The following is a 13,673-nucleotide window of genomic DNA, read 5'->3' as shown; positions in this document are numbered from 1 at the left end:
AAGGTAAGGTCTGGCTTTTGAACTTAATTCAAAAATTAAGTTGAAAAAATGAAGGTAGCTAGCTGGTATAGTGAATAAAGTACCTACTTATAATAATAATAATAATTATTATTATTATTATTATTCCAGTTATAAGTACTAAAGTACCTTAATGTATTAGCTATTATTATTATCTTTAATGATGATGATGATGATAGCTAGCACTTTAAGGTTTACAAAGTGATTTACTGGGAAAGGTCTCTGCTTGAGCTGAGTCTCAAAGGAAGCCGAGGATTCTTAGAGGCAGAAAGAAGAGAGAGTATTCCAAGAATGGGAGACAGCCAGTGACAAGGAACAGAGATGAGAGAGATGGAATGTCATGTGTGAAGAGCCACAAGTAGGTCAATAGAGTGCAAAAGTTTTATAGAAAGAAGATTGAAAAAAGTCACAGCATTTGCCAATAAATGCATTGCTGACCTTTGGCAGAGAGTCCATATGGGTCAAAGGTATTCATGTGAGTCCATATAGGCTGAGTATATGGATTTAGGATTCATCTATATATGTAAGTCATTGATATTGACAAGGAAGAGATTTTTTTTTTGTATTAGACTTGTTATTTGATAAGGCACATGACTCTGAGTTTTCTTATTGTATGTAGTTTATTTTTCTTTTAAGGTTACTATGATGTATTGGATAGAGAGCTGGCCTATAAGACAGGAAGATCTGGGTTCAAGTCTCCTGAATGACATAGGCTGGCTAGGTGACCCTGGGTAGGTAATTTAATTTCTAGCATTCTGGGCAACTCTCTAAGATCTTAAGTTGCCACTCTCTATACCAAATGAGAGGCAACAAGGTGGCCTAGGAGACGGAGCATGAGGCCTGGAATGAGGAAGGCCCAAGTTCAAATCCAGCCTCAGACATTTACTAGCTGTTTGACTCTGAGCAAGTCACTCAACCTCTGTTTGCCTTAATCCCTTGGAGAAGGAAATGGCAAACTACTCCAGTATCTTTGCCAAGAAAACCCCGCAGGCAACATTGGTATGCTGTGGTCCATGGGGTTGTAAAGAGTTGGACACAACTGAACTACATACCAAATGAAGTCTTAGGTCCCATATCTATTCCTATCTCATTCCACCTTTTACACAAATAATAATTATCTGTTATTTCTCCAGGATTTCCTAGTATTCAGTCGCGAGTTCCAAGCCTATAGTTTTACTTTTATAAGAAGAGTGGCAGTGAATAAGGGAAAGAACATCAAAAATAAGTAAATAAGGGAAGACAGTGAGGAAGGGAAAGGGCACAGGTTGAAGAGTGTTCTACTTGTTCCCAGCCCATAAAGAATGTTAGAAACAATCAATATTAATGCCCCTACCCCCACTGATATGGACAATAAACAATTCACCCAATGTGAATTAACAATTAACTCAATTTGGAATGTTTTCCAAACTGTATGCACAACAAATCTAATGACAATCAGCTTCTCCAGGTGAATCTCTCCCCTCCCCCCATCCCTTCCTTCTTGACTAACAAATATCCAGAAATAATTATTTTCCAAAACTGGAGTAAACTGAGACAGAAAGACTCCCTTCCTATTTTCTTTTGACAAGTATCTTGTTTAGGTAAGTCAGTTTGTATAAAAGGCAGTAGAAACTTTACTCGTTTAATTAGCTCATCATGAACATCCTGCCATTATGAAGATGGGGGCGTAGCTCTGGCTAAATGGAATCATGCTGTGGGATGACAAATCTTGGTTTCCCCATTGAAGGACTCAATTCAAACTCCACATATTTCCCAAGCAGATTCAGGATGCAGAGGATCACAGATATATGCATTGTGCATGCCAGCCACAAAAGAGCTGAAAGGGGACAAAAGCATCTATTCTGGGCATCAGTGTTTTTCAAAGAAAAGAATGAGCAAGTGCTCTCCTACAGAATTGTGTACATCTAACACTCTCCGGCTTCCAACATCTTACCCTTTCAAGCTCAAAGAACAGCACTCCTCTCTCTTCAGAGGACTGATACTACTTTTTGCTTTTAGGCAAACCTTGGAGAAAAAAACATATTTTCCCCTGCTTTAAGCAACATGATGTAGGGATACTTTTAAGTTAATTCATAGCTCTATAGATTGAATGTTCCTAAGTCACTTAAGGAAAAACATTTATTAGCATTTATTATTTCCTCAGTCCTTAATTGAACCTGCCTTTTCTAATGCTTGACAGGCAGTAAATAAATATAAAATGATCAGAAATTTCTAGCTCACTAGTAACCGAAGCAATGTGTTTTAGAAAAGGCATTTGGCTTCAATTCTAAATTGAATTCACATTTCAGACCTATGTATGTAAGTGACAGATTGAAAGGAAAAATAAATGTGTATCATGTGAGGTGTTGAAGTAGAATTAATGGTTGGAGCTGAAATCAAAATTGTGTTGTGCATGCAGGACAGTTTTTGGCTGTGGAAGAAGGAAGTAAATTCTGCTGCCCTCTATCTGCTACACTAAGCCTTCTGCTGTCATTTCCTTGATCCCTGGAATCTTCAAGTGATGTATGGTGTCTGGGGGAATAAAACCATAGTCAATCCCACAATCATTCTAGAGTGTTCAGACTTACACAGTGCTTCTTACTAAGTTACAGAAGGAGAGACCTTTCAGTTCTTATGTTATGTGTGTCTATTTCTTGGATATATCTCAGGGATGGATGGCACCCAAGGAGCAGGTAACTGATTTATGTTGACTTGTCTCTATCCTTTTTTTATCATTGTTTTACTGTTTCCTTTCTCCTATATCCTTATTTTTTAAAAAAAATATGAAAAATAGGCCCCCTGCCCCACACATGATTAGAATTGTTATTCTGTATACCCACCTTGTCATGGTCAGATTGTGATTCCCTCTGCAAGTATAAATTGAATTCTTCCTATCTATTTAATAAGATGTTAAAGTTGAGCCAATATCCTTTAAAGTAAATCATAGATAGAGACAGCCTTGCAGTTGCTATGGGAACTCAACTGTGGATGTTCTGGCCTCTGTATGGCTTAAACCTCAACTACAACCTGGCATCAATGTTATTTTGCATTTATCACTCATTTTGAACAAGAAGGTTCTTCAGCCCCAAAATACTTATATATAAATCCCCTGATTTTATCCATTAATTTGCAATACAAAGTATCACAGAATACATTTAAATATAAGTATATTCCATAATAGATCTGTATACCCAAGGTTTTTTAGTTGCTGTATGTTTTTGTCTCTGGTGTAAAAGCACCAAGAATATTTAAATCCCTTTTGGCCTCAATCCATATACTTTATCCCCAGTCATTGAAAACAAACCTGGAAAATGCACATCTAAGGATTCTCCACAGCAAATGTTTATCAGTCTGAGTATAATGGTCTTCTCTCCAAGTGATAATCTCATATATTTCACTAGTCTACAAAGCTTCTCACTGTCAAGATTCTTTAAAAACGCGTGAGAGTCTCAGTTGATTTGGTCAGTTTAATCCTTAGGTCTTCTAACATTGTTAACAAAAACATTTATTAAGCAACTTTTTAATGTGATATCCTGCTAGGTGACATATAGTGAGTTAGCCACAGTTTCTTCCTCCTTATAAGGCACTGTAATGATGTAAACAAGAGTAAGTAGTAAACAGAGAAACACTGAACATTATAATCAATGGGCCTTCCATCTAACTGCATGTCATCATATACACCAATGATTCTTAAAGTTTCCTGTCTTTGGAGCCCTGTACACACTTAAAAATTATGGAGGGCCTCTCCATTCCCCCACCCCCCAAGAGCTTTTGTTTATGTAGGTTATATCTATCAATATTTGCCATATTGGAATTTTAAAAGTATTATTCTGAAAATTGTTTTGATCTTGTGGACCTTCTGAAAGGGTCTTAGAGAGCTAGACAACACTTTGAGAACCACTGGTATACACAGTAGCCATTCTTCATCCATTTTGTTTTTCTCAGGTGGGTGGTTAGGCCAATCTTTTTTGAATAGTCGTGAATCTCGTAGAGGAGAGACTATGTATTGTTATGCATGCACTTGATGCAATTACCACAATGTCTTCTGCCAAGAGAAACATCTGGAGGAGCACATGATCAGAAAAGGAGATTAGACACACAGCAAGAGTAAAGATAACAGAGAAACACTGAAGTGCTGTACTGCTACCTAGGGAATATTAAAAGATCAAGAGGAAAGCCTCTTTCATGTTGGGTAAATAGAGTGAAGAACCTGTTAAAAATCATATAGGATAATAAGGTGTGGATGGGCTGCCATCTTTAGCTCTAATATAGTGTCTGCAGTTTTCCTGATTTTAGCTTTTTTTTAAAAAAAAAAGGCTTTGAGATTCTTTTTAATTTTTTTCTTTGCTGTTCTTCCTATTTTCAAAATTAAATTTACTGTATTGACTTGTTTTCTTGAAATAATTCCAATTAACGTATTCCTCAATAAGTATTTGATTTTTGAATTCTTGCAAGCCATAGTTTCAGAACTTCCCCACTTTTTACTCATTTCCCCCCACTCTCTGCTTCTCTTTAACTTTTTTTTAAGGAGTGTCCAAGAAGGAGATTCGTAGGAAGGAACTATTTCTTGTGTATCTTACTATTTGATGTTAATTAAATCAGTGTTTGGGTGGTGAATTTATTTGAGGAATTGTTCTTAAAATTTAAAGTGCTTATTTTTATTTTCCATCAGGCACATATGCTTGGGTTTTCAGCCCAGACTTTTGGCCCTATACAGTACAAGAAGTCCAAAAAATTAAAATAATTTGATTTTGACTGATGATGCTGTTTTCAGCAGCACTTTGACTTTAACCCTCTGATTTAATGCTTCCCAGGCATTAGAAACACTGAATATTTATTTTGCCACTCATCGTTGGTATGAGTCATTTCTATCTGATTCTTTGCTTGTGACGCTGGGCCTTTTATAGCTCTTCTGATTCACAGGAGGTTGTAGGCCCTGTCTGCCCTCTTTATTAAATGCTGCCATGCTTTTCACACCACAAGCCCTGGGTGAATTAATGAGCTTTATTAATGTTATTTAACCATTATTTTTGCATGGTTTTGGTCATAAAGATGAGGGGTCTTTGTGGTCAGATAAGACCTTGTTGAATTGGGAGCCAGCTCATATGGTTTGTTTCAGGGGCTTCCCAACTTAAAGATGCAACCATAAGATCACAGATCTAGACCTTGGGAAAAGACCTCAGAGGATACCTTGTCCAACCCTCTCATTTTACAATTGAAGAAACTGAGACCCAGAGAGATGAAGTAAATGCCTGTCATCACACAGATAAAAAGTGGGAGAAACAGAATAAGTAGTAAGTGTCAGAAGCAGGTCCTCTGACTCCAAATCAAGTACTTGTTCTCCTGTACCACACTCCAGTGACCCAAAGGCCTTTCCTGATTCCCCCAGTTTTTAGTGCTCCCAAATCACTGTAATTTTTCATATGAGCATTGCAATGATGTGCATTGTTTATGTATATATTCTCCATGTGTTATCTATTCTACATATGAATGTGCATGTGTATGTATATATCTTGGATTTATTTATATGGGAATATGTTAGATTCTTCCAATAGAATAGAAGCTCCATGAGGGAAGGGAATTTTTTCCACTGGGTGGTACAGTGGGTAGATAACTCTGTTCAGAATTAAAAAAATTCATGAATCAGCAATCAGGAAAATTCAGTAATCAGGAATCTGGAAGACTCATCTTTACAAGTTCAAATCTGGCCTCAGACATTTATTAGCTATCTGATCCTGGGCAAGTTACTTAACCCTGTTTGCCTCAGTTTTCTTATCTGTCAAATGAGCCAGAGAAGGAAATGGGAAATAACTTCAGTATTTTTGCTAAGAAAACCCCAAATGGGGTCACGAAGAGTCAGACATGACTGAAATGACTGAAGAACTGAACGATCACATGTGCTTATTGTGCTTTCTGATGGATTGAGTGATCACTGATTATCTACACTGTGCGATTATACCCACCTCTATGGGATATTGTAGCCTCTTTCCAACATTCAGTAAGATTTCCAGTGACGTAGAGCTATCAATAGTGTTCCTTTCCCCCTCCCTCTGAGAGATCAAAGGATGATAGATTTAGAGTTTGAAGGGACCTCTGGGATTATAAGATAATAGCTCTAGAATTGTAAAGGACTTTAGAGGTCATCTCTTCCAAAACCTTCATTTTATAGGTAAGTAAACTTAGCCCAGTTTCCACTGGAGAAGGAAATGGCAAACCACTCCAGTGTCTTTGCCAAGAAAACCCCATGGACGGTATTGACGTGCTATGGTCTGTGAGGGTCACGAAGAGTCATACATCACTGAATGACTGAAAAAACAACAAACTTAGGGATTTACCCAAGATTACAAAGTAGTAAAGTTGGGCCTCTGACTCCAAATATAGCTCTCTTCCTTCTATATCACCCCCTTTCAGGATCTTTGTTGTCAGTTCTTCCTTACCCCTCTTCTCAAAGTCATTAGTCAAAGCTTTGACCCCATTCTCCTAATCCCAGTGACCTTAATTCTTCCTGTTACGACTCCTCACAAAAGAGTTGGGAATTCACGTTTGGAATCTTCAAACTTTCTGGTCTGTTGTTGCTTGACTTCTTTAAGAATAGATGGATCAGTAGAAGTCCACAAGTGTGGTATCATGAAATTAATTTTAGACTTTGGAGTCAGAAACTCTGGCTTTAACACTTATTGGTCATTCCACCTTGGACAACTTATCTGACCTCTCTGAAACGTTTGTCTCTTTTGTAACACTTTCTGACCTATCTATTTCCCAGACTTGCCATAAAGAAAGGACTTGGTAAGCTTTAAAATTATAAAAAATAAAAAGCCAGCTTTTTAAGTGGAAAGAGAAATTTGGGGCTCACAAAAAACTTCCATATATTTGTACTGATTTAAAATGTAGTCACTCTACTTTGAATAAGTCACATTCTTCCTATGGGCCCTCAGTTTCTTCACCTGTGAAAGGAAGGGATTAGAATAAATCATCTCTTAGTATGTTTCCAAGGCTAATACTCTGTGATGCAATGAGAGTCATAACAGACAATGGCTGACTAACAATGGCTAACTAGCACCCCACTTCATTCACAGCCCTGTGCCACCATTCCACCCCCAAACACACAGTATATACATGCACACACACACATATATGTGTGTGTATATATGTATATACATATACATATATACAACCCCCCCCCAAAAAGAAAAACCATACATAACTACACAACTAACTAATTTGAGCAAGAGTGAAACACAGATCTGTAAGGCCAGACAGGGTAAGATGGAATGTTCCTTCTAGTAAGAAGCATTATAAAACTCAGTCTCCCTCTTGGGCCCATTGAGGCCAGGCCCTATTTGAACAGCTGCTCTCTCACCATCTTTGGCTCCATTTTCCACATTGGTAACTTCTGAGGCTTATGTACCAGACTTTTGCTGCGGGTAGCCACGTTATGGAAGACTGTACTTCATCACCCAAGAAGCAATGGCACTATTATACTCACAACTCCCAGAATCCCTCTTTCAAAATCAATGCTGCATAACAAAGCAGTGCTAGAAAAGGCGAAACACTGTGGTACTTTTAAAAAGATGTTAAGTTCTGTTTGTACTTTAAGAGGTAAAGTACAAGCAAAGGCCTTCAGTGATTAGCATTGCTTTTTAATAATATCGGCCAGCTTTGCACTCTTTTCTTCCTGAACTGTGCATATATCTGCTTATGCAGGATAACAGTGTCTGTGTCTTGGGCTGCCCTTCTTAATGACTGAGGGAAACTGAAAATATTTCACTGTCTGATCTGATGGTGATTTATTTTTTATAGTGTTGGTTAGGGCATAAGTACTTCACACCCAAATCAAAGCTTTTTTTTTTAAAGTAATGCCAAACTGGAATTGCTTCTGAAGAGTAAAATACCAAGTTTAAGGGACTATAAGATCGATAACAGCAAGCCTCCTGTCTCTGATACTTAGAGTACTACGTGGCCATCACCCCTCTGAGCCTCTGTTCTCTAATATGTCAAATGAGAGATGGTCTCCAGCTATGAATCTATGATTCTATGAAACATACATGTCTTAAGTGCTATTGTTTACAAATCACTGTGAGTAGGGGATCTAGAGTTTAGATGAAGAGTTTCTGGCCTTTGATCCTCGGCCTAGGAAAATGGGAGTTGAGGGCAGGAGTTATCCCCTGCCTCTCTTTTTTTCTAACACAAAGTATTAAGCTACTCACTAAATATTAGATTGAATTGAAATGAATTGAAGTAGCTTCCAGTCCAGTAGGGGAATAAAGACATCAACACAATACCTCATTACTTATGTAACTGTGATTCCATGGATATGGGTACAAATGACCAATAGGTCTCATCTTTTGAGATTCTTGGGGACTCTTCTCAAAATTCTCCACAGGTGATCAGCTGAACCAACTAGAGGACTTCCTCTAATTTTTTTTCAACATCCCATCAGTCCTATAAAGCACCCAAACTGTCTGTTGTCCCTTGCTCTCTCTTTCTGTCTAACTGGCCCAGTCCTTTTCTGGCACCAACACAAATAGCCACAACAACACAATAATAGGTGGCATTTATATATCACCTTAGAGTTTGCACATATTATCTCATGTAATCCTCAAACTGTGAGATAGGTGCTATTAATATCCCCATTTTTACAGCTGAAAAAACTGAGGCACAGAGAAGTTATGACTACCCAGGATAAAATAACTAGGAAGTGTCTGAGGCAGAATTTGAACTCAGGTCTTCCTGATTCCGGTGGATGACTAAGCCCTACTGGAAGAATTCCAAGTATATTACTCTAACTGGTAGGTCACTTAGCTTCAGAAATACACAGTACTACATGTTAAGTGCAAGAAAGAATTACAAAATAAAGTACTATGAGATATGAGAAGGATAATATTTGTAGTCAGAGAAAGACTAGCATAATGTCATATTTGTTATTTTCTACCTGGAGAATGAAGGCATTTGAGGTTCAAAAGTTCTGTTCTAATAACTCATCTCTTGAATTACCCACCTAGTTCTTTGCCTATTTGGAAAGGAGTAGCTAAAGCTCTCCTTTAAAAGCTGTGGAGAAAACAGAAGTGTGATAGAGGAAGGAGGGGATAATCTGCCTGTTATCTATTAAATTAAAGTCCATTCCTAAAATGTCAGTGGCAATATCGATTTGTTCCATGATGCTCAGCAATGGATAGTGTTTCTAATGGCCTTAAAAGCTTTCTACTGTTCTTTAAATCAATTCTCAAAATTAATCTTAATATATTTGGGCTAGAAAAGACTCTAGCAGTCATCTAGTCCAGTCCTCTCTTTTTACAAATAAAGAAACTGAGTCCCATGGAGTTTAAGTCATTTGCTTAATGTCCCTTGAATATATAGCTGAGTGAAACACTGGTCTCCTGATTCCCAGTAAAGTCTGTCTTCTGTCTTCATAGTTTGCCATTAATCTACTATGTATCTGTAGGGAAACACAAGCTGCCAGGGAAGTATAACCATTTGGAATTCTGGGAAAAATTGCTAATGGGAAAATTCTGTACTCATTGGAAAATGTTCTTCCCCAGTAAATACCCCACTCTCTTGCTTCTTTGGTTGTGGGTGGAGTTGAAAATAAAATTTCAAAGCTAAAAGTCATCTCAGAAGCCATCTGGGCCATGATATTTTCTGAATCAGAATCCTCTGTATAATATCCTTGACAAATAGATGGGACTCCAGTTTTTCTCTGAAGATGGAGGGGGAAGTCATTGAATTGAGAGGTGGCGCATTCTACTTTAGGATAGCCCTAATTATTAGAAAGAGTTTCTAATTGGAAAAAAAAGTTTCCTTACATTGATCCTAAATCTATCTCTCTAACTGCCATCCAGAGTGCCCTTAATTCTGCCTGGAGGATTGGTGGTGGTAGGGAGTGGAACAGGTCTGATGTGGCTTTCAAATGTAAATGTAAAATTAGGAGGTTGGGCTAAGTGGTCTCCAAAGTCTCTTTTTGCCTCCAATGTTCTAGAGGCTTGAGGTTGAGCCTGGCCAATATTGAAGGTAACATCTCTGAAGGTGAGTTGAGAGAAAGGAGATATATGTCTCTCTCATGCAGTGTTGCTCTGATCTCTTCCTTTGGAATGAGTTTGGAAATAGCATGGCCCCAGTTGCTCCCTTCTGACACTTAAAAATTATCATCACCATCATCATCATCATCATCATCATCGTCCTCATCATCATTGCCTGGATCTGTGATTTCCTTAGTTTGGGGAGCTCCTAATAAGGAATTTTCCTTACCATTTCCTATTGGCATTTTGTTTGCTATTTCTATTCTTACACTAGGAATTCTTAACTTAGGGTTCCCAGACGCCTGGATTTGAAGGGGTCTGTGAACTTGGATGAGAAAAAAGAATTATATCATTATTTTCACTGTCTTCTAACTAAATTTTAGTATTTCCTTCCCTTACTTAAAAACATTATTCTGAGAAAGGCTCCATAGGTTTTACCAAACTGCCACAGAAGTCCATGATGCCCCCAAAAGATTAAGAACTTCTGTCTTAGAGAGTTGCTTGGAGGATTGAGGTTAAGTAACCTGCTCAGGCCAGTATGTGGCAAAAGATAGTTCCTGAGCTTTAAAAAAGAATTCTCTGTCTTATTTGGAAATAATTTATGGCTTCTGATGGGGAAGGAGTGGATGGGCAAAAGGGAGAGCCCATATCTGCAAAGGAAAGCAGAGAACTAGGGAAAGGAATATTTAAATTGGTTCATGAAATGACAATAGTTTTGTGATTTCCTCCCTTCTTCTGTTCAAGGTTTTACTTTGCATAACCTATTCATCCACCTTTGACATGAATGGAAGTGCAGTGCTGAAGATTGCAGAGGTGAGTGCCCCTTCCCTTCCACAGTGCCCCCAGAGAGCTCCATGCCTCCATGTTGCCAGCATTATGAGCTGCTTTAATGCTAACTGGAATAAAACATTATGCCAGATTGGTATGGAATGGGATCCTAGATGCAGAGCAAGGCTTCCTCTGATTATTATTGCCTTTAGCAATTACCACTAATAGGAATTGATTTTTTTTGGAGAAATGTTGTCTGTAGATCCCCATCCTTTCTAATGATACTGCATGTCTTAGAGCTTTGCATGTTTCAGCTTGCTAAACCCAGGGCTTTAATGATGATAATAACAGTACTAGGTCCCTTCAGACCCATCTGTGTTCTCTTTCCCTATGATCAACTAAAAAACATATCAAAGCTGAACTTAGAAATTTTTTTTAAAAGAACAAGATATAAGATCTTGAGAAGCTAATCCTAGTCTTAAACCTAAACAATAAACTATGAGAGGCAGGATGTCATAGTGGTTAGGTGGTCAGCCTTGTTCAAGTATATTCAAGAAACATACCATCTTTGTCACCGTAAACAAGTCACTTATTTCCCATTATCCTAAGCAACTCTTTATAAGTTACTGATAAGTTGCTACTCAGCATTAGTAGGAGCTCCCATCCTGAGATGTCTCCACACCAATGTAATCACAGGTCTATACATACTTAAGGTCCTCTCCAACTTGTAAAAAAAAATGCAAAATTCTGTATTTCTCAACGCCAACAAAATCCCCCTATTGAGCCTGTTGCAGCAGAATATTAATGTCTGTTTCAGAGCACTTCCGAGAATTGTCCTGGCAGAAAATTCAACTCCCTGGATTTATTACATACATCTCTTGCCACTTGGCAGCATCTTGGTTTAAAAGCTATGCTACAATGAGGTTTTTACCACTACTTTGTGCAGAGTATATAGCTTCTAAGAATTAGCAAGTTCTGACAGGCGGGTGATTTCAGACCAAAAAGAACAGAGCACTGTTGGAAGATAAAGAGAGGTCCTGTCTAATAGCAATTCTGTGCAGAGCTCATTCTAGTGGGGATGTTTAGGCTTGTAAAGCATTACCCAGTGAACAGCCAGTGAAACCAGTTTGGTTTAATAGGGACTGGTATCAGAATCGAGGGACCCGAGTTCTTCTGATGGCCCTGTCATTAACTGTGTGGTCTTGGATGGGTCCTTTTACTTATTCTGCTCTCAGTTTCCTTGGGTATAAAATAGGTTTCCAAAGTCCTTGTCAGCTCCAAAATGCTCTAATTCTAATTTAGAAGATGTCAAAATTTTCAAGTAGAGAAACTAACAAGCTAAGCTAGGGAATGTTGAGTTCCTATCACTTTGAAAATAATTACAGTGAGAATATTATCTGTTCAAAGTCTAGAATTAACTTTGCTGTTTGTCAGATTTATATGATTTACCTTTGCTCATGAGTCATTACTTGATGAAATCTTGTTTTTAATTATAAAGTTATTTTTTATTTTTAGATTAAAACACTTAGTTCCACAATTTTTGAGTTCCAAATTTTCTCTCCCTCCCTCTCATCCCTCCTTCCACCCAAGATGACATGTAATCCGATGTAGGTTCTACATATACCTTCACACTGAACTTATTTATATAATAGTCCAGTTGTAAAGGATTATAACCAATGGAATTAATCATGAGAAAGAAGAAATGAAACCAAAAAAGAAGAAAAAAAAAGAGTAAATAGTTTGCCTCTATTTGTATTCAGACTCCATAATTCCTTCTCTGGATGTGCATAGCTTTTTCCATCATGAGCCTTTTGGAGCTATCTTTGAACCTTGCATTGACAAGAGGAACCAAGACTATCAAAGTTAGTCCTTACAAATACTAGGTGTCTGCAGTTGTGTATGATCTCCTGGTTCTGCTCCCCTCACTCTACTTGAAGAAATCTCGACTTGGTTTTCTACTCTCAAGAAACTTCAACCTTAATCTCACTTTGGCACTTCCAGGAATTGCTGTAGCCCAGTTACTTGTCTGTGGCCACCAGACAATCCACTTACAGTTTGATTGTTAAAAGCCTTCACAATGCTTCTTCCCTGATGCCAATTAACTGAATTATTGCTCTCCAACTATCTTAGTAAATCTGATCTTCATTATATTCTGGTGATCTCTGGAACTTAAAATCTAAGAGATAGCAGGAAGCTCCTCGAGGGAAGCAACTCTTTTATTTTTGTCTTTCTATCCCCAGCAACTGGCTGAGTGCCTGGCACATGGTCAAACCTTAATAAATTCTTGTTGATTAATTAACAGCTTGCTTATGCCCAGCCTCCCTCTACTCCAATTCCCTGTATGTTCTCTGCCACAGCTAACCACAGAAATATGAAGTCCTACCGTAGATGCAGCACCTTCTCCCATCCTTCTTACTAATTATTTTTAAAAAGTTCCTTGGCAACGCCTTCTACTCTTGACTCCACTCTGCTCAGGTCTGACTCTCCCTTTCCTCCCTGCAAATTAGTGATTAATGTGCATGAAAACATGTTTCTTTAACTTGATCATTTTGAAATTTGCCCACATTAAATAACACTATTAATTTCTTGTGGGTAGCCAGACACTTTCTTTTGAATGCTTTAAAAATAATGTAAAGATAATAACAAAAGAGTTTCAATACAAAGTTAGGGAAGGTTCCTCATAATTGACAAAAAACTAAAAAAACAAAAAAACAAACAAAAAATCTCCTAATAAGATGGCTTCACCTATAAGGCAGTCCTTAGTATTTTAAGATAAGAAAAAAATAACTTTCTCTCTATTCTTTTAATATAATTTAATGTAAGATAAGTCCATAAACTAATTATATCCATTTATATAAAAATGACAATTTTTTTACATTATGAGCATGAGCG

At 37.7% G+C, this 13,673-nt stretch overlaps 1 protein-coding gene across 1 annotated transcript in view; it reads left to right on the top strand.

Moving 5' to 3' along the window:
• The window catches only part of ARFGEF3 (ARFGEF family member 3), a 202,821-nt gene that overhangs the window by 75,870 nt on the left and 113,278 nt on the right, over window positions 1–13,673 (top strand). The window contains 1 exon segment of the mRNA XM_036767780.1: window positions 10,758–10,826. Coding sequence (XP_036623675.1) covers window positions 10,758–10,826 — 69 coding nt within the window.

The sequence above is a fragment of the Trichosurus vulpecula genome, chromosome 7 (genome assembly GCF_011100635.1).
Source record: "Trichosurus vulpecula isolate mTriVul1 chromosome 7, mTriVul1.pri, whole genome shotgun sequence".
NCBI classification, from domain to species: Eukaryota; Metazoa; Chordata; class Mammalia; order Diprotodontia; family Phalangeridae; genus Trichosurus; species Trichosurus vulpecula.
The sequence above is the reverse complement of the archived record's forward strand: the minus strand, read 5'-3'. Positions and strand labels throughout refer to the sequence as shown.